The sequence below is a fragment of the Chenopodium quinoa genome, unplaced genomic scaffold (assembly GCF_001683475.1).
Source record: "Chenopodium quinoa cultivar QQ74 unplaced genomic scaffold, ASM168347v1, whole genome shotgun sequence".
NCBI classification, from domain to species: Eukaryota; Viridiplantae; Streptophyta; class Magnoliopsida; order Caryophyllales; family Amaranthaceae; genus Chenopodium; species Chenopodium quinoa.
Genome location: NW_018742484.1, coordinates 1,181,550 through 1,208,901, shown reverse-complemented (window position 1 = coordinate 1,208,901; position 27,352 = coordinate 1,181,550). Strand labels below are relative to the sequence as shown.

Genomic DNA, 27,352 nt, shown 5'->3' with positions numbered 1-27,352 from the left:
TAATTGCTTTAAATATTTTTTTGTTTGCTTGATTGGACTAATGCATTGTTTTAAATACCAGTTTGGGTTTTGAAAGGGCCTATAATGGTTCTAAGTTGTAAGTTGACTTTGTTTGACTTTGATTTGAATTTACTTTCATTTGGTTTGATTATTGAAGTTAGTTTTATTTTAAAAGGTTTTTGAAACAAGTCTTCCGCTGTGTGTCTTTGATAATCACCTTAGCCGTTATCACGGTGGCGGTAATGTCTTAGATTTTCCTATTTCGTATTTTTAAAAGGGCAAAACAGATATTTCAAAGGAAATGAATTTCTAGGGTGTTACATGAATGGAGAGAAAAAGATGAAAGTGAAATTAATTGGAGTGATGTTGATAAACGGGCCTAGACCGCACCCACCACGAGTGTCCACTTTATACGACAAAGGAGGCTCCACCTCAAAACCATATGGCAATGAGGGGAGTAGCCTCTTAGCCTTATAAAGTGGACACAATTTTCTACTTTCTTTAATGTGGGATACACATCCCAATACAAACTCTCACTTATACACTCAATTAATATGGACAACACTTCTACTTACGCGAGGGTTTTCTCATGGGCTCAACACCCCCCCCCCCTCCACATGTGAGTTGTCCATAATATTGGCCCAAATCACAACACAACCCAACTTGGGCTTTGATACTATGATAAATATGGGTCTAAGCCGCACCCGCAAACCAAGAGAGAGGGTCCACTTCACAAGACCAAAGGAGGTTCCATCCTAAAACCATATGGCAATAGGAGGAGTAGCCCCTTAGCATTATAAAGTGATTAAATCTCTCTTCTTCAACCAATGTAGGATAGTTACATGTGGTGATACTTGGGAGGTCTATTCTTCAAAACTCCCCCTTACATGTAAGGTCCCTTTTAACTTTGTGTCATGTGATTTTTCGGGCTAGAGTGCTTCTTCACTTTCCCTCACATGGACCTACTCAATTTGGCTCAATGAACTTTAGCCATTTAGGGTCCCATATCGTGGGTCTAGCTCTGATACCGTGGTTCCACCTCAAAACCATAAGATAATAGGAGGAGTAGCCCCCTAGCCTTAATTATAAAGTGATTAATTCTCTTTATTTAACCAATGTGGGACACTTATATGTGGTGATACTTGGGAGGTCTATTCTTCAACACTTCCCCTTACATGTAAGGTCCCTTTTCTTTTCAACTTTGTCTTATGTGATTTTTCGGGCTATAGTGCTTCTTCTGATGTAGACATGTAGTGAAGAAAAGGGAGGGAAATGAATTTAAAAGGAATGAAATGGGTTCACGTGCTTGGTATATATATATGGATAAATGCCAAAATACCGAAAAAATTGATTAAGGTTTCATCTTGTAAGAAAAATATTATTTCTCGCAAGAAGACATTGCATATAGGTATATAAAGATAAATCTAAGGGGTACATATACGTACAATTATACCCCATTTCAACAATAATTAAAAGTAATAATCAAAGAGAAAATACAAGTTTCTCACCTTGATAAACATGTATTGTTTATCAAATGGAAAATATGTAATAAAATTGCTTTAACATTTGCGCTTTTACATGCAATTAAAAATCATTTTCCGTACTTTTTATATAGTTGGAACAAATTGTATAAAAACCCCTTTATTTCGCGAATTTAATACCATTTGGTGAAAGTTCAGAAGCATTCAAGAAGAAGAAGAAGAAGAAGAAGAAGAAGAAGAAGCATTCATGGAGAATGCTCAGAAACTTCAATGAAGAAATTAATAGAGGAGGCCAAGGAAAGCTCACGTACAATTCATGGTTAGCTATGCCCTTTTTTCACTACATTTTTTCTTAGAGTTTTCGTTTTATTTGTTGGCAGCGAAGCTGCCTAAAATGATGTTGGGGAAGACTCCATTGAAGCGGCTTGAAGAAGGAGGCAAAGAAGATGAAGGTGTATGGGGATTGTAGGAGGAAGAAGAAGATGAAGGTGGTGGTCTACACTGTTTATTTGGATAGCAAAGTAGAAGAGAAAGGGAAGGGAGGGAAGAAGAAGGAAGGGGAAGGAGAAGGTAAAGTTAAATTTCCCTCCAAATCTTTCCAACGTCGGAAGGAATTGGTTTATTAAAGAGAGTAGGAAAATGAATCATTCCATTTCCTTTCCTTTCCCTCCTATCAAAACGTATCCAAAGAAGGAAGGATGAATCCCTTCTTTTCTCTTTTCTTCCTTTATTTTCCTCCAATTCTCTTTATCCAAACAATTTGTCAGACATCAATGACGTTATGACAGGGTTAAGTTACTATTTACTACCTTTTACAAATATACCCTTCACTTTATTGTGGACATAGTCATTTTAACTCTTGATAAATATTATCAAGGTGAGAAACTAGGTGCGACTTGTAATCAAAGACGTCCCTAAGTTACTTAATTTTATATTATCTACTTGCATTTTTCTTAATTAGAGATTTTGTCACCCAGTTGTTAAAGGATAGGTCTGAAATGAATTAGTAACTCAAATTTTTAGTTGACAAAAAATGATAATGCTCCATGTATTACTTTACATGTTCTTAATTGAGTCTAATTTCATACTCTTTATCTTAATTCCTGAATCCGTCACTGCATAAAAGATTATTATGACAAATTTTCCTACAGTAATAAATTTTGGCTTAATTCAATGTCAAATTTTGCATAACTATCCTAAATTTGCGAGTACCAAGACGACGACAACACAAAAATTTAACCAAACAAATACAATTATTTTTTATTTTCATTTTAAATTATACCCCCTCCGTCTCATAATACAATGTCTCATTGGGGTTTTACGCGTGAATTAAGAAAGTTGTAAATTTCTTAAAACTAATGATTAGAATTACATATATGCATGTGGGGTTAGAGAGATAGAGAGACAGAAAAAGTAGTTGGGAATAATTTAAGAGATAGAAAGAGAGAGTGTTGAAAATTGATGTTAAAAGAAAAAAAAATGGCAACTCATAAAAAGAGATTAATTATGCCAAAAAGTACCACATTTAAATAGAAAGAGATGTTGGATTTTGATTTATCCAAAAAAAGACATTGTATTATAAGACGGAGAGAGTATCTACTTGGACTCTTTGCGAGTGTTATTTCTTTATTACTCTACCTTGTTGAACATTGATTCGGTAGTTTTTGGCAGGATCTAATTAATGTTATTCTAAATTAATCAACCAACCTAACCACAGTACCACACTATATTTAATTTATCAGACATTTTCCTATTTTAAATTTTACGTTTGAACAAAACACACTCACTCTACTAATCAATCTGACACATTTTTTCCGACCAATTTCGTCTTCTTCACAAATCAACCAAAGTCCAGCAAACCCTAATTTCCAATGATCTTCCCCAATTTCTTCACGATGATCACTATAAACTCATTTCTAATCTAATTCAAAAACACATTGAATTTATACTAGTTATAATCTGTGCAGAAAACTACGATTTTTGATCATTTTGATTTGTTGATTGAAGAAAAAAGTATAAAAATGGCGTGGGAAAATCCATGTCAAGAAGCTACGAAATCGAAGCCATTGTTTGTTACTATTTATGCTACTGTGATCATCGGAATTATCTTCTCTTCATTCTATGTATTCTCTGCTATTTACTCGACTGATTCTCCTGATGCTCGAATTTCTCTCTCCTCTTCAACTTCAAGTAAATTTCTCTCTTTTGATTTTTTTGGGTATATTTTATCAGCTCATTGGATTTTGAATTACTTCAGTGTATATTAGAAAGAATTTAATACCTTCCATTTTTGTTATGTTTGTGCTTTGATGAGTTTAGAGTGTAGTATGTGTTAGATTATTGTATTCACTTGATGTGATTATTATTATGCTATTGCTTTTTTATTCTTGATCTTTTAAATTGAGATTGATATTAGGGAGTTTCAATTGATCTGTTTTTAAGGAATGTATTTTGAGTGATTTAGGATATGTGAATTGGGTGATGAGGGGCGCATTTTCACGTTTGAGGTGTAGGAATGCATCGATAATAAAATTTCGATGATGATTTTGTTTGGGTTTTTGTTGTTGAACATCCCTTTGAATGTAGAATTAGACTATGTTTTCTTTGTGGCTGCCATGATGAGCTTGTATAGAAGAAGACATTTTTTTTAGAAGTATTACTTGTATATTGGTTGGGGTTCAACTTTTGCATTTAGTCCCTTGTATAGTTACTTTGTTTGTTTTAGAAGAGGGGTTCACTTGACCTTCTGCTTACGAATAATTTATATGTATTAAGCGAGTTTTCAGTGATGGTAATGTTTACAGTGGTAAATTTATTACCATGCTTAGATGTATTATTTTGGACTATGCTTTATTGAGAGATGAACTTAAAAAAAGGGTGGTAATTGGAGTAAAGGAGAGATATATTGGAACTTTATTGGTTCTATTGTGGGTCAATAATGTGGAAAAATTTACTAGAATTTGAAATATTCCCGGAGTATGTTTTAGAAACCTAGGCTTTCATGTTGTACATTAGACAGATAATTGGATAGGCATGTTGAACTGAAACCGAATGATGTTTGGGCACTATGTTCTAAATTTGCTTTTATTCATGATACACGGATTGTAAAAGTGAGTATGATAGAATAGATGAATGACTTCGCTTTTAGAAAGGGTCAGGTTGAGAGTAACTGTGTACATAGAAGTAACACAGGCTTGCTTTAGTCAAGAGAAATAAGTAACATGCATAACTTGGTTGAATGTGTAAGGTGAAGACTTTATTCTCTATCTTGGGGCAGGTCGAGGTGTCAGAAATTTCAATATAAAGAAAAGTGTTTTTAGGGTGAAGGAGAAGGGGTTGGGGGGTAGCCTGTAGGGGAAGAACCTTCTATGGAGATTTGAGCCAAAAACATTTTATTCTCATCTTATGGAGCCTATTTGTGTGACAATAGGTGGAATACCTTGGTTTGGGTGCCTTTAAAAAATCTTTTCTATCCAACCCATATATTGTGTGCTCTATGTTTTCATGAAAAAGAAAATAATTGTATGAAAGGTGAATTTATAATAGAATTAGATATATCTGTGTTATGAATTCTATTTCAGGAGGAGATTCTTCTCTAAAAGCACCAAACTCTTCTCTGCCGACAGGTTTAAGCACGGGTTCAGTTTTTCCAGTCAATCCTCAGAGCACATCTTTGAAGCCTATATGGGAGTCTCCTAAATCTAAGAAAATGCCACCTTTGGACTCCTTTCGTTTGACGAAAGAGTTGGTGGAGGAGAGAGTGAAGGATAATGTTATTATAGTCACATTTGGAAACTATGCATTCATGGATTTCATCTTGACTTGGGTTAAACACTTGACTGATTTGGGTTTGTCAAATCTCCTAGTTGGTGAGTTCTTTCAACCTCAAGCTCTTGCTTGAACAACTTGTTTCTGGATCAACAGCATTCTGTATCCTTTTGTTGAAACCTGGAATTACTTATAGAGAATCTTCCGGAGTTTTGTTTGCTATGATACATCCATCGTTATTCAATAAGTGGCCTGCTACGCTGCTATTGATGTGGCCTCACTATTAAGCAGTCTTAAACAATTTCATGATTTCTATTTGACTCATCATAAATACCCCGGTGCCATATGTAAAGCTTTCACTGGTCAAATGTACAATGTGTTGCTTGATCCTTATAATCTTATATTATTTGTTTAGATACCCCTTTGAGTAATCTGCTACTTATTAAAAATAAGACTAAGTACTAGTAAGTGAACCATTTTCTATAGTCTTTCTTGACCCAAAGCAAAATATAAACTGATGTAACGATGATGCATTTTTAATTCTATTGATGGAAAAACATATATGCTTAAGTGAATTTATGTTACTTTAAGTGAAGACCATTCTAAATTAATAAAATTTCACATGTTTATGGAAACTTTCTTTTCTTTTTTATTTTTTATTTTTTATTTTTTATTTTTTTTGGTTGTATTAGGATTTAAATATCTATTAGGTACTCATATGCTGGAGCTTGTGTAGCCCTATCCCCAAACAACACATGCAAGTTTCCCACATTGATTAAAATAGAGTGTTTTTCACTTTATAAGGCCGAGAGGCTACTCTCTTTATTTCCATATGATATTAAGGTAGAACCTCCTGCAGTTTCACGAAGTGGACTCTCTCTTGATGGTGGGTATTCTTGAGGCCTATATCTAACATGATATCAGCCAGTCCCTAGATGTGGACCGTCTTATACCCTTGGGTCTAGTTTAGGTCAAATTAAATGGATATTACATGTGAGGTTGTGAGTTAAAAGCATGCTTCTGCAGCATGAAATATCACATGTGAGCTCTGTAAAAAAAAAGGGACTTTAAATGTGAGGGGTAGTGTTGAAGATTTAATAGCTTTATCCCAAATATCACATGTGAGTGTCCTATATTGATAAAATAAGAGATAGTTTATCACTTTATAAGGCTAAGGAGCTACTCCCTTATTGCTATTTGGTTTTATGGTGAACCTCCTTTGGCTTTGTAAAGTAGAATCTATCTCTTGATGATGGGTGCGACTCAAGCCCATACTTAACAACATATATGCTATAATGCTAAAACCATATCCTAAACTTGGCTTCCCATTTTCATGCCAAGTGTCTTTTTCTTTAACTAAATTAATCACTTTAGGAAGTTACAAAGCATTTTAAATTATAAAAGATACAATCTATCTACTAGTATTAGTCAATCACTCATTATTGTAGTATTAAAGAGTATGCTATGATCAAAAACTGCAATACGGAGTAGTTAATTTCATTTATCTATGTACTCCCTTCGTCCACAAATAATCTTCCGTTTAAGTTTGTACACACATATTAAGAAATATAGTAGGGTGGAGTTAGAATGTTAGAGAAATAAAGTTAGGAAGATTTTTTGTGTACATCTTAAATTGAATTCAGGAAGATTATTTGTGGACGGAGGGAGTACATTGCTAAATTAAAATAGCTAATAAAGTCCACATATTTGTGGAATTGGAAACTTACAATTTTTTATATAATGCAAAGGTATATCAACACACATTTTCCTTTTTTAACCTGTGCATGAAATGGGTCATAAATTAAGCTTTTCATTAATCTAGTGAAGGATTCAGACATTCAATCATAAGCAATTAGGAATATTGGAAAAGGAATAACTTTTATCAATATTTAAGCTGGTTTGAATATATACTGATGTTTGGAAATGGTCTATTCATCAATGTTAAGTATGTGAGTTGGGGGGGGGGGGGGGATGGAACACATCACAGAGTACACTTTTTCCCTCTCCACAAATCACTGTCAGGATACTATAAAGAAGTTCAATATTTTCGATTCTTGATTATAGATTCGATTAATTAACTAAAACAGAAATAGGTGCATGTATAGAGGTATAGAAGTCTTATGTAACTTGGATATTGTTATTATAGGTGCAATGGATACTAAATTGTTGGAAGCGTTGTATTGGAAGGGTATTCCAGTTTTTGATATGGGAAGCCACATGAGCACTATAGATGTGGGATGGGGATCACCAACTTTTCATAAAATGGGAAGAGAAAAGGTTATTTTAATCGATTCTATTCTGCCGTTTGGCTATGAATTACTAATGTGTGACACGGACATGGTTTGGTTGAAGGTACTCTTCTTCACTCATACTAATGTCCTTTTCTATGTTTGGGTTGAATTGTTTTTGTATATTTTGGCTCCATTCATCAGACTGATGCTCTAGATTCATCTGTGGGCTACAGTACTAAAATTAATTGTTCTGCACTTCTGCTACTGGAAAAGAAGAATTAAGGTTTATTTTATTCAGAGTTGTATGTGAACCATTTTAAGGATTTGGTCAGTTGTGTCGGCCTTGCCCCCCTCCCCCCATTACCACCACTAGTCCACTACAATGATGGGGCTTAGATTGTCTTGCTTTTGCAAGAGTCAAAGAAGTCAAACTTTTGATACGGATGTGTAGTTGTCTATAGTTTTAAGGATAGCTCATTATCTCTAAGTTATGGACTATACTGCTGTTTGAACATGGTCTACAACAAGGGCCAATTCAAGTGTCATGGTACGATTCACCTTAATATGCTAAACTTGCCCTTGACTTCTACTCGGTAGTTATTTATTTATTTATCTGACGCAACTCAAATGTGACCATCATGAAACATTATAAATTCAAGCTCCCCAAACTATTATCTAGGTTGCTTCATTAAACACATAATTTTAGATTTAGGTGACAAACCATTAAATTGTTACATGGTGTTTGTTATGATCATGCTCTAATTGGGTTCTTCGTTTTTGTTCCAGCATTTTTCATCAGTTCACATGAATGTAAAGACGTGAAATGTCTACAATTAACCATTTTTATTTCTTGTTAGAATGTCTAAAATTAAATTTTATGAATATTACCTGAGACTGCAATGTCACATTTATGCTTATTACTTTGCTTGTTTATCAACCAATCTATGATGTTTTATCTGTTGGGTTTGCTATTCTTTATAATATGTATTATCTGCCCCTTGGTAACGTTCCATGTTTATGTAACAGAACCCCCTTCCATATTTTGCTCGTTTTCCTGAAGCAGATGTTTTGACTTCAACTGATCAAGTTGTGCCAACAGTGGTTGATGATAGGTTGGATGCTTGGCAGCAAGGTGAGCTTGTTAGTATCTGTTTTAGTGTCAACTGAATAATGTCTTACTTTCTCTATTTCAATATAATTGCAAATTTGCAATACTTTTAGCTGTGTGCACTTTTTAGAAATACTAAGTTTGACCACTTATTTCACTCATTTACTAAAAGAAAATATTATTAATTAAATTGTTGTTATAATAGTTTTATAGCATGTTTTCATGATATCAACTTTTTATATTCTTTACTACTTAATAGACAACTAACGATATCTATGATCAAAGATATGTATTGGCAAATGTGCTAGTCAAGGTGTTGCAATTTTTGTGAAACAGAGTAAGCAGTAATTATCATGCCAAAAATATTCTAAATTCTTAATAGCAAAAATTGGGTACATTTCGCAGTTTCTAATTACAATAATATATCCACTATTCTCATATGTATATATATGTGTCAGCAGGAACAGCATTTCTTGTATTCTGGACCTTGTATTTCTTTTCCTTGATAATTCCAATGTGTTTTCCTACTTATCTCTGAGCTTTATCATTTTCTGGCACCTCTGTTACTAAGAACCATCAGTTGGATTAACCAGCCCCCTATCAACCTAAATTCCCTGGCTGTTGTCTCGTTTTTTAAGTTATGGAGTGATGATACTAGTGTGATCTAAGCTGTCCTCTAAAAGACTAAAACAGAAAATCTTGGCACCTTATACTGGGATGATCATGTAAAATGTAACTGCAGATACATGTGCTTTAATTATGATTCACAAGGTTCTTGTATGCACATTTGTTAGGGACTTCCTTGTATGTACATTTGTTAGATAAATGTGCTTTAATTATGATTCACAAGGTTTTTTGGACTCTTTGGTCCTTAACTCCTTACATGCATTTCTCGTAACTTTTAGTTGTTGTGAGTACTTATTATTAACTTTTTGGCCTATGTTTGAACTTATTGAGGTGAAAAGTACAAAGCCTTTTTTTTTAAGTCCTCTAATAGTGTCATTTCTTGTCTTAGAGAGCTGTATTATGATTTCTATACTTAAGGTATAATGCACAATATGAGCTCTTGAAGTGGAGCATGCAATTAACTCTATAGACTACCCAGCTGGCTCCTAGCCTGATAAAGTAATAACCCATGTACTTATGCTGGTATATGTGAATAGATAAATAAGATGAAAAGTGAATGAAGATATAGTTGAAGGTGAAATGGGACTTTGTTTGGGGGACAAAGGAAGTAGTTTTCTGTTAAGTCCTAGTGATCTTGTAAAGGCAGGTTCTGATTCAATTGTTTGCAAAAGTCAACCTGATCTAAGGGTGCTTTAACTATAAACATAATAATGCTAGTATGCATCTTCCCTTAAAAAATGAGCTCCAAGTTAAATGGGTTTTTACGGTTCTTAATGACCAATGAGTCCGTTCCTCAATGTTAGTGGGTTGCCCTATTTCTAAAAATGACAATACATGTACCATTGTTTACAACTAAAGATTCATAGAGATACATTCTTTGTCTGATATGTATGGTACTCATTGTTTCTATATGTCAAACAGTTAGTGGTGCATACAATATAGGGATCTTTCACTGGAGACCCACAGAATCTTCAAAGAAGTTGGCTAAACATTGGAAAGAGTTGCTTCTTGCTGATGAAAAGATATGGGATCAGAATGGGTTTAATGATATTGTACGAAGGCAGCTTGGGCCCTCTGTTGATGATGAAAGTGGTTTAGTTTATGCTTATGATGGGAATCTTAAGCTTGGGCTCCTTCCTGCCAGCATATTCTGTAGTGGACATACTTATTTTGTTCAGGTACGCTATTTTTTCAGTTTTTTGTTTGCAGATTGTGACATTATCTCCATTCCAAGTATAGAGACAGGTAAATTAAGAGATGATCCTTGGAAGAGTTTAATAGCTTCTTAGATAAAACGTGATGGGAAGTTGGGTGATTTTAATAATGAATGAGTGTGGGAGTGGTTGGGATCATGCCTTACATTCCTATCTGTGTAAATACCCTACGTGGATTCGGAATTTTAACAGGACTAACGATAGAGGTTCATGCACAGTGTTAAGGGTTCATAGAATGTATAAAACTTGTAGTTGCTGAACAATATTTCACTTATTTATGGGCTCCTTTGACTACCAACACAAGTTCATCAATAGATCTTCTATGAACAAGCTATTGGCAAGCTCGGTGGCCTGGTGCCAGTGTAGTTGCAGAAGGCATTCACATTTTGTAACACCTTTCAACCATAACTTGCTACTTAAAAAGCAACTGGATGTACTAAGATAGACTTCCATGCTATTAACCACAAATGCAGGAGGGCTGAGATTGTTCTCATAAATTTGTCAGAAAGCCTGGATCAACAAATGTTTTGCGGCTAATACGATAGTTATCAAAATTTTGTTATTTGTTTTCATTGCATAAGCAAGCACCATACATATTTATGCTAGAAACACTATCTGTTTCAAGTCTTTCACCCTTTCCACAAAAGGAAGAAATGACTCACACTACATGCCCCTGCTGTGGCCGTTAAAGAGACTGCTTACTAAGGAGACTCCCTCGATACTACTGAGATTCCTTACAAAAGCTTATTCTTTGGTGGTCAGTTTTTTCTCTGGCGTGAAAGGTTTCAATTGAGCAGGATCAAGATTGTAATGCTTTCATTCTTTCAGCTTCTGCTAGGTGAATAAATGGGGGTCATTAACTTTTATAAAATCACTCCTCGCTTTTGTTCAAGTAAGCAATTTGATGGAGTTTTGTACTCCAGAAGACCAGGTAAAACTTATTATTGAGTGCCTCATGGTACCGAAATGCATACTTGAACCAGGAGTTATGAATTTGCTACTTTTCTGTCAGTCTAAAAACAAAAGATGTTAATTCTTTCGATTTTCTTTCTGGATCGTCTGTCACTTTGATGCAGAACTAGCCTGTTAAAGAGTACTTGAAAGTTCTTCCTTGGGCCTTACCCTTTTTAGGCTTTACTCTTTTGTAAGGAGAATAATTTGAAATTAGGTCTCAATTAGTAATTTAGCATATATAGAAGAATGAGTTTGGTTAGGATGTTGAAGGACATCATTTTTATCCATTTTCAGTTTCTGTAGAACTTATCACAATTTTAGGAACCTTGACACAAAGGAATAAGAGGGTACTTGATAGTCTGTGATGGGTCCTTTTGCTTGGGGTATGCTTCTGTTATAGGAAGAATTTTTTAGAAAAAAGATTAAGATAGAAGTGATTGTTATGAATTTAGGAAAAACTCATGGACTAGATAGACTTACTATGTGAAGGCATGGGGAAGATTGCCTAAACAGGCTTCACACGTTAATGTGTTTGGTGTAGAATTAACTATTAAAAAGGGACAATCGAAAGGGAGAAGTATATACTTATAATGAGAGTCCGGTTATTTCTTTTGGATTTATATGTTAGATATGATGCGTCAATGATGATTAATTAATGGGTGATGCGTGAGGTTTAAGGGCTTATTGAAGGACATTGGACCCTGATTATTTTAGAGGCATAAGATTTGTACTTTTGGGCGGTGTTATGATGATTATTTTGGTGGCTTTAATACTTTAGATGAGAGGCTTTTGGGTTTGGAGGTCTATAGTGATTGGTGGATTGTTGATTAGGGTGTATGTTTATAAGGGAGGGAGTAAAATCACGAAAAATCCCTACTTGCTACACAAGTCTTATAGTATATTCCTAAAACTAATCTTATGGATAAATGTAAATAAGATAAATTAAATTTTTGGATTCCTTCGGAAAATGAGCCTTCACACTGATAAACTATTTGAGTTTGGGTTATGGAATGATAAGAGCCACTCATTAATGTAGGCCTTGAGACCTATAATTTAATAATACTCTTAGAAAAAATAAACAAATTAATACTCTAAGAAATACTAATTTTTGTTGGATGCCACTTGTTGGACTTTAATTGTATGACATTTGATCCTTCGGTGTAGGCTTGTTATATAGCATCATTGGGCGCTATGCGGGGATGAGGGGACGGGACATTTTGAAAGTCGACGCTATACCCTTTTAAAGATATAACACAACAGTTGCTTCTTGCTTGATTCAGGTGCACTGAATAGTACACTTTTATGAACCTTGTACCTAAGTAGCTCTCCTTAAGGTCAAAGATTGCATGGAGATTTGGCTTCTTTACCAGGATCTATTCCAATACATTGAATGCTGGCTAGGAGTATGTATCTGGAGCATATTTATTGAATGTAGATTGATGTAGAAGTAATATTGGTTACTTGCTAATGAGAATTTAGTAATAAGTTGTTTGGTGATTTTGGAAGGGATGACTGAAGTGGGCTGTTATTGACGCCAGACTCCAAGATGGACTATGATAGGCTCTTAACCCCCTTTGGATAAGATTGCTTCTGATTTGCGGACTATTAAACTTGGTTCACGACTTTGAATTAAACTTCTGAGCTGTATCATGTAAGGATAATTTTGAGTGATTTATATTGTGATATCTGATTGACAGGCCATGTATCAACAATTTAAACTGGAGCCATATGCAGTGCACACCACATTCCAATATGCTGGTACTGAAGGAAAGCGTCATCGATTACGAGAAGCCATGGTATTTTTTGATCCACCGGAATACTATAACTCTCCAGGTACTTGACTTTCCATGATGTGTGCTTCATTTCATTTAGCAAAATCACTTCATGTACCTCCTCTTTTCTTCTCATTTATGGTTAGCAATAATCCTCTTTCATTTCATGTAGCAAAACTGTATGCATTTCTCGCCTGCTTATATGTGTTCCCTCCAATTCATAGTGATTGACCTTGTTACGTTTTATGTTTACTTTCCTTGTGGCCCTTTGATCAGTTTGATGCATTGTTCTAGAAACAGTATATTTCTGTTGATTAAGTCTTCTTAATCTTTTGAAATTCTTGAACTTAGGATAATATACACTGAAATGGAGGGAGTGTGTAATACTGGGTGGGGCTTGTTGTTCATATCATTCCTATGATGATACTGGAAAATAAAGGGGGAAATTCCCCAGTGGGACTCTTTACCCTCAAAAAAATTCAGGCTGATGTGTTATTGGACTTACTCTTTACTCTTTTTTTTTTTTTTTTTTTTTTTTTTTTTTTTTTTTTTTTTTTTTTTTTAATTGGAAAATTTCTCTTTTCAAACAGTTGAAGTGATTGGCCTTTTTGATTGGGTATCTGTGGGCCTTTAGATGGCAGTGAAGTGCATTAATTCAAATTGTTTATGAATAATATGAAACTTCCCGTCAAAAAAAATATATAAATATGAAACTTCTTAAAAAATTAACAAGCTTTCTTTAGGATCTATACTCCTTTAGGGTTTCCTGCATTCTTAGTTAAAACTATAAGGTTGTAACATACTCCATTGGAATAATCGGTTTCACCTTTAGAGCTTTTGTCTCTAGTATTACACCTTATTAATTCCTAGTGAGAAAGCCTTTCTTTGGAGTTGGTTGACATTTAATTATACAAATATTTCATGTGTATTCAGCTTTAGCTTTAGCTATGGGCTGATTTTATATCAGTTATTATCAAATATTCCCTAAAATTTGATGACAGAAGTCCTGTATTGCTCTTCATGATTGTAAGTTGAATATAATAGAATCTAGAAAAGTTTGAAGAATAATAATATGAATGATTAGAGACTTTTTGATCAACTAAAGAGATAGTAATTCCTCTGTCATGGGGAAATAGATAAATTACACTAAAGAGAAAATAACAATACTTGGGATTTAGCAATTTTTCATGTTCAGTTATCAGGCTTTGCATAAGTTCTATTGTTTTTATTTGAAATTTTGGAACATAGATGATCTGCCACCTCTGTTGAATCCAATGCAGGAGGTTTCTTGTCATTTAAGCCAACCATTCCGAGAAGCTTATTATTGGATGGAGAGCATAATGTTGAGTCACACTTTGCTCTTGTTAATTATCAGGTATGATATAAATTGCTGATGTCTGTAGTTGCTATTATATATGACATCTACTCAATGATACTTTAATGCTTTCTCTCAGATGAAGCAGATACGAACTGTACTTGCTATTGCATCATTGCTAAATCGGACCCTGGTGAGAACAAAGCATGTGACTGATTGTGAATGCAATTCTTTTGTGGTTGTTAATAGCATCTCGACCAAAATAAATCTTTGATTCCGTTCATTGTAAGTTTATAAACTGTCAAAATTGCCATACATCATGCATTAATTAAGCAAGAACTAATATATATTAACAGGAGTATATGAAGCAAAAAGGAAGGTCAGGGACAGAAATGCATAATAAATACTTTTTGGCTAGAGGAATTTTCGCTCAAGTAATTGTCAGCCATTAGACATTTCAGTCCCTTTTCATCTGCTTACCTTCCTTTTTCTTTGTGTACCCTCTTCCCCGGAATTGAATTGAATTTTACTCAAAAAGTACCTCAAGTTCTACATATATTCTTTTGCAAAGCCTTCTTTTTAATTGATGACCATTATACCTCTAATTACTGATTATTAACTGTGAACAAGAACGATCCCCATCTTTTGAGGGTAGAATGGTTGTTCAAATTGCATTTTGTGCGTTCCTAGAGTACATATAGTCGTCTAAACTCTAATAATTATGAAGGTTTGCAGCATATTGTTGCCTAGTTTAGTAATTCCTCTAATCTTACATCTTTAAGATCTGAAAATGTTGAATATAAGAATTTGTAAATCCTCCTGTATGCATTTGTGAGACATCATTTGAAATTGGAAAAGCAGGATTTCGGATTGCCTTGTGAAGGTATATGCTGATATCTTATTTACTTGTTGTGATTTATAGGTCATGCCTCCAATATGGTGCAGGTTGGATAGGCTTTGGTTTGGTCATCCTGGTATCCTGGAGGGTACCTTGACAAGGCAACCTTTTATATGCCCTCTGGATCATGTTTTCGAGGTAAAGCATAGGGTGAAAATTCATTCAGCTTTTTCTCATCTGCTTTAATGACTGTGCTCTCTGAGGCTTGAAAGTTTGGTTATTCAACCTTAGAGTTCATATAATAGTCCAAGGATTCTGGAAAATATATATTGGTATATTTGAAAAATAAGGGAGTTCCTTTACTTTTATCTTCAACAGAAAACCTGTAAGTGCTTGTTCAGCTATTTGCAATCCTCTTTTACATTACATCTGAGGATCGCTTACTCACTAGTGGTAGTTGAAGTTGTTTATAAGAAAGTAGATTGAGGGTTCAATAGACATTAAGGGGTTGTATGTATTTTTAATTAGAAAAAGAGATGGAACAATGACAACCAATAAAAGAAAGAATAAATAAGTTTCTATAGTCTATACTTTTTCTCTTGCCTTCTCTCCATTGGAAAGAGACTAAGAAGTTTGTGAATCTGACAATCAATATTGCAGAAAGACGTGCCATCAGTATATACTGTTTCAATGTGAATTACTTCTGTCTCTCTAGGTTCTTCAATTTTAAAAATTGTTTTGTTAGCTGCAAGATGATCTGTTAAATTGCATGGCCATTTCAAATGTTACATGCAGAACTTGAAACTTAAGTGCACTTACCATCAGAATTAGTTAGGTTTCTGATTCTTGTGAAGGTTAGAAAAAAGTCAAGTAGGGTGTTTCTTTTTGAGGTTAAACTTTTCCCACTTCACAGAACTTCTCTTGAACTGTAATATTAAAAGGTTCTTCTGGGAGACTATGTAAACCCATTCTTCTCATTGCGTGTTCCATTTTTATACAGGGGAAACTTGAACTGTAAATGGTGTTGTTCGGCTGTGTATGTTACAGCCTTTAAAACTTAATTGTTGAAACTGATTGCAGATATTTTGCATGTGTTTTTTTTGTATGTTATATGAAGTATTTGACAATTGACATTGTTATTTGAATAATTTATCCGCAGGTGAACGTGATGCTGCAAGACTTGTCACAGCAAGAATTTGGTCCTCATATTGATATCAGGGAATACTCCTTCCTTGATAATCCAGCACTGTCTGTAGAAGTACGTTAGCACAGGGACATAAGTGATTTATCTTACAGATATTGCAATTGTGAAAGGATCATTTACCGGGAATTCTTTGTGCAGGTGAAAAAATCGTGGCTTGATGTGCATCTCTGTCAAGTGGGATCAAAAGACTGCCATGTTACCAAAAATGTTAGTGCTGCCGGACTGCTCAGGTTTCCCAAACATGGCAACGAAGAAACGGTACTCATTTATGATAGTTGGGTTTTTTGATAAACCATCTTTTAATATGTCTGAAGTAATTATGGCCTTGTCAATATGCTTTTACATACTTCGTATTACAATATTTAGTCACTGTAAATGTTCACATCAGCTGCACCTTTCGCTGATAACTTAAAGACGTCGTTTCAAACAGTAACCCATCTGGTGAATTTATTTCCTAAAAATTTCTCCACCTCCAGTAGTAATAGCCCAACACAAGAAGCCCTATAAATGAACGGCTATATGTTATATATAAGAAATAAACAACAAGAACAGATAAAAAGCAGTAGCAGAAGCTAGTGTGTACGTGAAATCAGTGTGGGTGCTTTATAAAACCTAGAATTGTCTGATTGTAATTTTTATCAGATTTTACTCTTCATCATGTCTTATTGGCCCTTTTACTTAATTCCTTAAATTGTTTTGTATACCTTATTGGTCACGATGTAGAAATAGACAGACACGCAACTCCACCCTTGACAAAGATATGGGTGATACATGGTCATCTAATTTGTGTCTCCTTCCCCACTAGCCTTGTTTACAACATAGTGGTCCTTCTCCTAGCACCTCTCTGTCCCGAATCATTTCTTAAATGCCATTCTGTCAATGGTGTTACCTCACAGAACTAGTTTTATCTCAGCTACCCTATTTTGTATTATTCTTTTGTTGGAATTTATCCCTTTATAATATGCATAACATGCTCTTTCTTCCAGTTGTCTTGAGACCTTCTGTTTATATAACTTGATTGCTATTTCCAAGTTCATGCATAGCCTCAAATAATAGGACTTGTTTTCACAATTCATCCTTTATGTAATAGAGGCGTAATTAATGATTGTTCACTAACATATACCTCCTTTAGCTAAGGCTTGTTACATACAAAGCAAGAAGCATAAAAAATAATGATTGTTAGTTTGCAAAATAAATAATGAGATTGAGTGTTAATGTGCTTGAAAGTTTTGATTGTCTGTCTTCTTGGTGCTTTTTATGTTCGGTATCTTCTTGTTTTTAGTGTTCTCAAAGTACAGGAAGGATATTCACAAATGGTGTTAATTTGCATGATGAATTATGAGAGTTAAGGTACCAACATGCTGAAAAATTATGGTGGTCTGTCTGCTTGGTGCTTTTTTTATTTGATATCTTCTTGTGAATATTTTCAAAGTACAGGAAGGTTATTCTAAAAGTATTGTTCCATTATTCTTGATTAGTGTTGTAGCACTAATGTTGTGTGCCTTATGTCCACCACACTACATTAGAGCTAGGCAGTGTTTGAGGCAAATGTTGGAGAAAATAGGAAAATTGCACAAAATGCGTATTGTTCATTTCACTCCAAATACATGCCCTCCTCCCCCAAGGCACAATCTTACTCAAGAAAAAAAAAAAAAAAAAAAAAGGGGTTGGAGGGGGGGGGGGATTAAAGGACTTTTTAAGTAGGTATTTGCTTGTTTGTTATCTGAACTTTCCTGTTTAGTTGACTGCTGAGTGTGCTGCTTTTAGTAGCATTTTGTTTTAACCATAGCTCTTCGGCAATGCAATTGATCAGCTTATCTTTGACCTGTTTGATAGTTCAAGACAGTGTTCTCCTCATTCAAGAATATCAAGGTTATAAACTTCTTATCAATCCAAAATGCCTTCCTTGGGTTTGCTGACAAGGCAAGTTTTTGTTTCAAAATATTTTATTGGTCTGTATGCTTGCTACAACTTACATTAGTTCCTATAATGCTGACTTGTTAATATGCTCATTTAGGAGAGAGAACGGAAGTTCATGAATCGAGTTAAGCGATATGTAGGCATATGGTGTTGTGTGATGAATAACACTCCAGGCCATATATATTATGACATGTATTGGGATGAAAAACCTGGGTGGAAACCATTACCACCACAAAAGCCAGAGGATGATCACCCTCCTGTATAACTGCCTCAACCATACATTCCTCTTCCAATATGAAAACTTTAAAGGCATTATGACAAGAAGCACAGCTTGTAATCAGCTGACATAAATCTAGGTCTTCTACAGTGCAAGGCCCACTGGTAAATGGCAGTGCTTCCATGCTCCAGCTGAGAGAGAGATTTTGATTATTGCTGCAGTAAAATGGCAGTGCTAGCAATCTCCAATTGAGAGATTTTCATCTATTGCTGCAGGGCTAATGGCTTTGCTGCAATTCAGGCATATGAAGATATGTGCTGCTCTGTTCTAGGGTACGGCAAACAAATTATTTTACTATTCTAGATGTGAAATTACTGTTGTAGGAAATTTTGTTGAATCAATGATCTTGGTGAAGATGTTGATCTGTGCAAAAGTTGTATCTGGGCATGTCTGTTATTCAATTAATACGGTTTTGTATGAAGTTGTATCCTTCGTTCGATGATGAACAAAAATACCGGTGAATAATTTGGCATTTGGGGCAGAAAACTGCATCCCCCGAGATTTTTTGGAAATATAGACATTTTGTATTTTTGAAGTTTTTGTTTGATCTAAGCAACCTAAGCAATTAGATCATTTTTGGAATAAAAAATAATTAAAGGAAGTATGCATACAATATCATAATGTGATCATTGAGATGAACAGAAACAAAATTTGTATAATCTGATAAACTTCAATTGGCATATCAACAACAAAACTCAATTAGAGTAATTCATTCAGTAAACAAACTGAATTTTACTGCAGCAATTCGTCAAAACAAGAAAACTTCACATTTCCTGCTTATCTGTGACTGCCCTGCCATGTTACTCTCGGAAAATAGAAAACAGGATAGACAAGCCACACGCCATTTATGTATATATCTATATTGCAGTGGTCAAGACGATGCCACACAACTGAGTCAGGCCACAAAAGAAAAAATACATGACAAGAAATATAACACTACATCCAAAATAATCCTTGGGCACAGAGGTACATACGCCACAGCTATAAGTAAAGCTAAGCTGTGCTAATCAACCATTAGAGTTATTAAGTTTGTATACTGAGAAGGGCACAACTGTATTACTTCCACTTCTTGAATTTCTTCCCGCCACCGAACATTCCATGACCTTTCCCATGTTTGCCGAACTTTCCGTGCTTGAACTTCCCATGCTTCCCATGCTTAAACTTCCCTCCATGATGACCATAGGCACCACCGAAGTGACCACCACCAAAAGGAGCGCCACCGTGGCCTCCGTGGGAACTGCCAAAAAGACCACCACCATGAGAGCCTTGTGTCAACTTATGAGCTCCATAAGCTGCTGCAGCGGCTGCAGCACCTCCAGCTAGCATTCCACCCATGGCTCCCATGCCTGATCCACCTGAACAAAAATAACAAGACCAACAAATTAAATAAATAAAAATGCGAAAACAACAATCAATAGGTATAACTCAAGCACCACAATTTAAGCATATATACCTCCATGATGTGAGCTATGACCTCCAGATTGATGTGAACCATGACCCCCTGGATAACCAGCAGGAGGATACCCTTGAGGTGGGTAGCCACCTTGTTGAGGATAGCCTTGTGGTGGGTAGCCGCCACCATGTTGAGGATAGCCTTGCGGTGGGTAGCCACCTTGAGGCGGGTAGCCTCCTTGAGGTGGGTAGCCGCCTTGTTGCGGAGGGTAATGCCCTGGAGGGTATCCAGACCCTCCATGACCACCATGCCCACCAGCAAGACCCTGAGCAAGGTTTGAGAACAGTCCTCTGTCAGATTCGTCGTGGTTGTCTTTTCCACCCCCCATGTTGCTTCAATACACTACAGTATAGAACACAAAATCAAAAACTAACAATTTATCTAGCAATAGATCCCATTCACAATGAAACAAATCGAGAATAGACCACTGAATCGGTTAAATGAAGTATGTTATCTTTGCATGAAACACCCTTCTAGTCTACTAAGGAAAAGAATTGTAAGATTTCAACTGTGGAAACTAAATTTTAGCTACTCAACCAATGCACATAATAAATAGATGTCCATAGACAATTAGACATACAAGCAAGCATAAAACATGCACAATAACTAACAATCGATGCCAACTAACATAGTTGATCATAGTCTTTAGGCCGTTAAAGGTGGTACCCAAGACTTGGAATCAAATCCCGTCTACGTCATTGCTCATTGTGGCTCCATATACACCAATAATATAAAACTAAAATTAAGGCAAATTGCACAATCTTTCCAATTCAATAAGCAAGGAGTTAATGTGTTTCCATCCTACCAATAAAATGAGCAATTTATAGCAAAAATTCTACCCAAAAAAAATCATCAATTTGCATCCACATTCAAAAACAATCACCCAGATCAAAAAATAAAAACAAAAAATCAAAGAGAGATTGCATGCATGAAAGTAATCAACAAATAATCCCTAAAATTAGGGAATATGAACCAACAACTTATATGAAGAATAAAGTTGACATTTTATATAATCAAACAAATAGATAAAGATCATATACAAAATTAACATCAAATATTAATCTCATAAGTCAAACACAGGATTTCATGAAAAATAAATAACAATAAAAATCATAAAAATAAGGCAGAAAGAAATCTGGGTTGCCTAAAATATATCAAAATACATGATCTCAGCATTGAAAATCTGTAAAAGAGCTTTGATCAAAGTTAAAAACTCGCAAATATTTTTTTTTTAAAAATGCACAAAATAATAAATGAAACAAACCCACTAAAAAATAAAATTTTAAATTTTAAAAAATTGCTGATAACAAGATTTGAGGATAGAGAAATCGGACCTGAGATACCGGAGATTGATCAGAAGAGAAGAAAATTAAAAACTGAGTAAAGGAAAACAGAGGAAGGAAGACGAAATAGGAACGGAGAATGGATATTTATAAAAGAGAGATAATATTAATAATATGATTATCACCCTTTCTTCATTTCTTTGGGAATTCGATTCCACGCGGTAATTCAACGCGCACTACACACGGGCCACGCCACGTTATTGTTCTTCGTCGACGATTTTTATTATATAATTGGGTGTATTACAAGTTTATGTTTAAATTACACGGACTCCTCATTGTGTTCCGTGATATTTTCTATGTATCAAAAATAAAGAGAAAATACAAGTTAATATCCTATATTAACATAACTTGTTAATATCAAAATTTTTTGGTAAATTCTTAAACAAATACCCCATCTCTCTCCTCTATCACCACTAGACTACCCACTGGCACCACCTTCTACTGCCGCACCACCACTAACACCATCATCAGACCACGCACGGCCACTAGCACGACCATTCGACCACCGTACGACCACCAATCGACCACTACCACCACCAATTGACCACTACACAGCCATTAGTACCACTAAACGATTGTCGCTCCTTCGCGAGCACCACCCTTTCCCTAAGGGGTTAGTATGGGCCCACTTTACATATGTCCTACTAGGGTGTCTTTTGTTTGGCCGGCCGGTTTAGACTCGCGATAGTGGTCGGATGGTCGACAAGGCCATGGGAGGGGAGGAGAGAGAAGGAATAGTGGCCATGGAAGGGGAGGAGAGAAAATTGAGTGGCCATGGGAGGGGAAAGCCATGGGAGTGGAGGAGAGAGAAGTACTATTATTTACGAATATGCCACTATATTAACAAACAATGTTCATATAGGATATTAATGGGGACAGCCTAAAACATAAATGCTTTGGTTTGACCGGCATATGTGATAACAGGGAATTTTGACTAAAAGTATCTTTAATTATAAAAAGTATAAGTGATAAAAAGTTTATATTCAGAAACTACGTTGTGGCGATTCTAACGAGTAACCAATTGATAATAATTAATCTTTTACCGTGTATAAAGCAAAAATGAAGGTCAAAGTGATGTATATAAATAGGGCAAAAGTCAAATTCAAGCTATCTATTCTAATTGGTTATTGGGGGGGGGGGTGTTCCATTTTGAAATGAATGGAGTAACATTTATAATCAAGATACTCCCGTAATATTACCTTTTGAAGGGATTATTCATACGGAGTATTATTTTTCGTTTCCTCGTATTTTTATTGAGGATATATTTTGTGGGAATAATTGGTAGTTATTTGGGGTTATTTTTTATATTGTTTCCTAATCTCTAGTTACTAATGTTATGGTAATTCTAGGGTTAGCATTAGCTATATATTGTAATCGATTCATTAATGAGAATTAAGCCATAAGTTCATACAAATTCTACATGGTATCAGAGCCTAGTTCAATTTTTTAATTTTTTTAATAATTTTTTTTCAGTAAATCATGGTGGACGGCAGCAATACACCACCACCACCACCAATTATCGAGTGCAATAGTGGTCAAGGTCTGATGCGGGCTAATGCTACATCGGCCAATCATGGTCTTGGTTCGAGTTCGAATGGTCAGTTATTTACAAATAAACACTGGAAAGCTATTATAGGTTTGGTGGGTAATACCACAATTTTTGAAATTTTTTTGAATAATAAGTTTGATGATACCTCTTTGAATAATCTTAGCCTTTTGACATAAAAAGTTTTGAATGTCCCGTAGAGTTACCAAATGGTGAAACAATGTTGACTTCTCTTGTTGGTTCCGTTCGTCTGTTGGACAAAATTACTCTAACTGGGGTGCTTTATGTCCCTAATTTGAGTTGTAATTTACTTTCTGTTTCATAGCTTAATGATGAGCTTAATTGTATTGTCCAATTTAACTCTTATATGTGTGCTATACAGGACCAAACGAAGGAGTTGATTGGAATGAGAGCTAAGAGGGACGAATTGTACTATTTTAGAAAATCGGATTCAGTGCATCATGTGGGTTCTATTGACGCAAGGTCTAATTTGGAGCTATGGCATCGTTGTATGGGTCATCCTTCCGAGAAAGTAGTTAAGTTGCTTCTTACTGTTAATTACAAAGATAGTCTAGATAAGGGGTGTGAAGTATGTATGTGTGCTAAACATCCTAGAGATAGTTTTACTTTGAGTGATAATAAAGCATCTAGATATTTGAGAAAGTTCATTGTGATTTATGGGGTCCATATCGTCATGTTTCGTCGTGCGGAGCTCGTTATTTTTTAACAATTGTTGATGACTATTCTAGAGAAGTATGGATATACTTGTTGAATGATAAAACTGAGGTGTTTCGTATGTTTTTAACGTTTGTAGTTATGGTAGAAAGACAATTTTCCCAAACAATTAAAGTCGTGCAAAGTGATAATGGTACCGGGTTTAATTGTTTACTTGATTTTTTTGCTACAAATGGGATTATTTTTCAAACCTCTTGTGTGGGTACACCGCAACAAAACGGGAGGGTTAAGAGAAAATATAAATACATTTTGGAAGTTGGGAGAGCTTTGAGATTTCAAGCTAAACTGCCGATATGTTTTTGGGGTGAGTGTGTGCTTGATGCAGCTCATTTAATTAACCGAATTCCAACTCCTTTGCTTCATAACAAAACTCCCTTTTGAAATTCTTTTTGATAAACCACCTTTATTTGATGCTATTCGCACTTTTAGGTGGTTATGTTTCGCTCATAGTCAGAAAACAAATGGAGATAAATTTGCAAGTAGGAGTTGGAAGTGTGTTTTTGTGGGTTATCCATTTGGGAAGAAAGGGTGGAGATTATATGATCTTGATTTGAAAGTTTTTTTTGTGTCTCGGGATGTTAAATTTGTTGAAGATGTGTTTTCGTTTGTGTTGGAAGATTTAGAGGGTTGATGGTTGCGCGCTCGCGAACCATGAGTAGCGACCGCGCTGGGTAAGCGCGGTCGCGCCTAAACCGCGGACCTCACTGGAATCTGAAGGTTTCAAAGGAGAAAGTTGGCGCGCCCGCGTGTCGTTTGGCGCGCCCGCCCGTCCAAGTGGCGCGCCCGCGCTTAGGTCGCGCCTAAACCGCGCCCCCTTCTGCCTCCCTTGATGGATTTTGGAAGTACAGGAGAGGAGCGCCCACTCCTAATATAGGAGCGCCCGCTCCTCCTGGTTGGCGCGCCCGCGCTGCTGGTCGCGCTAAAACCGCGACCTCTTCTGCCTTCCTGTGAAATTTCGCATGTTTTGGTAGGAGCGCCCGCTCCTAATATAGGAGCGCCCGCTCCTCATGTTGGCGCGCCCGCGCCTCCTGGTGGAGCGCCCGCGCCTGTTTGTTTTCGCGAAATTCTGATGGTTAAGTCTTTAATAAAAGGCTTGTTTTTCAGATTCGAAATATACAGAATTATTCTTCTTCCTTCCCAAAGTATTCTTCACAATTCCTCACAAACTTCTTGCAAAATTTTGTGAGAAATCTCTTCTAATTAATCCTTCTTAGTGTTTTGATCATCTTTCATCGATTCTTAGTGCAAAGAACGTTGGGCTGACTTTTGTATCTCAAAGAGTATTTCCGGATCAAACCCAAGCACCATTGTGGGGGAAATTAAACTCTTTAGGAATGTATTCATACGCCTAAGTCAGTGTATCAAGGATTGAGACTCAAGTGGTCACCGATTTCTCATGTTCATGTTGATTGTTAAAGCTTGGAGTAGAGGCAAGTACATTATCTTTCACAACTAGTGTTTTTCATTGTATTTTCTGTAATTCTTTAGTAATTTGGTGTTTGGTTGTAATACATTGAATTGTATTTGGATTTTTGTATAATTCATTATCAATTATACATAGTTAGGTTTTGTTCCCACAATTGCTAAAGTAGTTCTTGTTCTAGAATTACTTGAAAACTTAACAAACTAAAGAGTTTAATCGTTTAGAAGTAATCAAGCATGTCTAGTGTGAAAGAATTGACCACAAATTTTGTCAAACTCAAGAAGTTTGACGGTGTGGAGTTTCGGAGATGGAAGAAGAAGATGTACTTTCTTCTTACATCTTTGAAAGTAGCATATGTTATCAGTACTCCATGACCTAGTGAACATGAGAAAGAATCCTTGGAAAATGTTCGGGAAATGTCAAAATGGGACAACGATGACTTTATTTGTCGTGGTAATATTTTGAATGGTATGGAGGATGATCTTTTTGATGTTTATCAAAATGTGGAGTCGGCTAAGGAGCTTTGGGAGTCCTTAGAAGGCAAATATATGGCTGAAGATGCTTCAAGTAAGAAGTTTTTAGTAAGTAATTTCAATAATTTTAAGTTTGTTGATGGTCGGTCCATAATTGACCAATTTCATGAATTACAACGAATCTATGGAAACTTGAAACAACATGGTATTTCTATGGATGAATTGTTTGTAGTTTCAAGTATAATTGACAAGTTGCCTGCTAGTTGGAAAAGTGTTAAGCATGAGCTTAAACACAAGAAAGAGGACATGTCTTTGTCCGAGTTGGCCACCCATCTTCAAGTTGAAGAAGGGATAAGAGCCATGGAAAGTGCTAAGGATGGGAATCCTAGCTCATCTACCATCAATTTGGTAGAGGAAGGAAAACCTAGTGCTTCCACTAGTGGAAAGAGGAAAAATAATACCTCTTTCAAGGGAAAGTCCAAGAAGCAAGCAAACAATAACAAGTTTGCTTGTTGGGAATGCAGTAAAGTTGTTCACCGCAAGAAGGACTGCTTTTCTTACAAGAAAAGGATGGAGAAAGCCAAGGAAGGCCATGCTAGTACTAGCAAGGAACAACCCACCAAAGGTAATCCAATTCATGAGGTTGAATTTAATTCCGGTTTGGATTTAAATGCAACGGATCCTAACATTTTTATGGTGCAGGATGATGACTCATGGTGGATTGATTCGGGGGCTTCAAGGCATGTATGCAAGATGAGGCATTGGTTCAAAACCTTTCACAAGGTTGGTGATGGAGAAAATCTCTTTATGGGGAACAATTCAACCATCAAGGTCCTTGGTAGAGGACAAGTAGAACTAATGTTTAGTTCGGGGAATGCAATCATTCTTAGGGATGTGTTGTATGCTCCGGAAATTAGTAGGAATCTTGTATCGGGGCCTTCCCTGAATAGTCTTGGCTATAAACTAGTGTTTGAAGCTAATAGGTGTATAATTACTAGAGGAACAAATTTCATAGGTCGTTGTTATTTGTGTAATGGATTATTTAAGCTTTCTTTGAAAGACATGTATGGTTTTAATGATGTTTGTTTGAATGTTGATGCAAGTTATAATCAAGTTGATTTAAGTTTATTTGACTTGTGGCATTCTAGATTAGGACATGTGAATTATAATAAAATGTTGTTTATGTCCAAACAAGAATTGATTCCATGTTGTGATATTTCTCCTAATAAGTGTTCTACTTGCATGTTGAACAAGATCACTAGAACTCCATTTAAGAGAGTTGAGAGAAGTTCTAACATTTTAGAACTAATCCATAGTGACTTGTGTGATTTTCATAGTACGCTTTCTTTGGGGAACAAAAGATACATGGTAACTTTTATAGATGATTATTCTAGGTTTTATTACGTGTATCTTTTGCATTCCAAAGATGAAGCTTTAACCAAGTTTGATATTTATAAAAGGGAAGTAGAATTGCAAGTAGATTCATTTATTAAGAGAATTAGAACTGATAAGGGAGGGGAATACTATGATCCAAGTTATTTCCAATATTTGGGTATAATTCATGAGACTACAGCTGGTTATGCACCACAATCAAATGGTGTAGCTGAAAGGAAAAACAGAACTCTTGAAGAAATGGTTAATTCCATGTTGTCTTACTCAGGTTTGAGTGA

The 27,352-nt window shown here is 35.6% G+C and overlaps 2 protein-coding genes across 3 annotated transcripts; one reads left to right on the top strand and one right to left on the bottom strand.

Moving 5' to 3' along the window:
- Nucleotides 1-3,181: 3,181 nt before the first annotated feature.
- LOC110719338 (arabinosyltransferase XEG113-like) lies at nucleotides 3,182-19,624 on the top strand. 2 transcript variants are annotated; one of them, XM_021898249.1, is made up of 13 exons: nucleotides 3,182-3,671; nucleotides 5,063-5,350; nucleotides 7,396-7,601; nucleotides 8,507-8,612; nucleotides 10,137-10,393; nucleotides 13,081-13,216; nucleotides 14,436-14,530; nucleotides 14,610-14,663; nucleotides 15,393-15,506; nucleotides 16,468-16,566; nucleotides 16,651-16,770; nucleotides 18,349-18,435; nucleotides 18,530-19,624. In XM_021898249.1, the coding sequence occupies exons 1-13, from the start codon at nucleotides 3,503-3,505 to the stop codon at nucleotides 18,695-18,697; spliced, it is 1,899 nt and encodes a 632-aa protein (XP_021753941.1). In that variant the 5' UTR covers nucleotides 3,182-3,502; the 3' UTR covers nucleotides 18,698-19,624. The 2 variants fall into 2 exon arrangements, with proteins under 2 accessions (XP_021753941.1, XP_021753942.1); XM_021898250.1 differs by having other exon boundaries at nucleotides 3,186-3,671; nucleotides 5,108-5,350.
- On the bottom strand, nucleotides 19,534-21,647 carry LOC110719339 (glycine-rich protein A3-like). Its single transcript, XM_021898251.1, has 3 exons — nucleotides 21,497-21,647; nucleotides 20,163-20,504; nucleotides 19,534-20,064 (listed from the first exon to the last, which is right to left on the bottom strand). The coding sequence occupies exons 2-3, from the start codon at nucleotides 20,488-20,490 to the stop codon at nucleotides 19,766-19,768; spliced, it is 627 nt and encodes a 208-aa protein (XP_021753943.1). The 5' UTR covers nucleotides 20,491-20,504; nucleotides 21,497-21,647; the 3' UTR covers nucleotides 19,534-19,765.
- Between the last annotated feature and the right edge of the window lie 5,705 nt (nucleotides 21,648-27,352).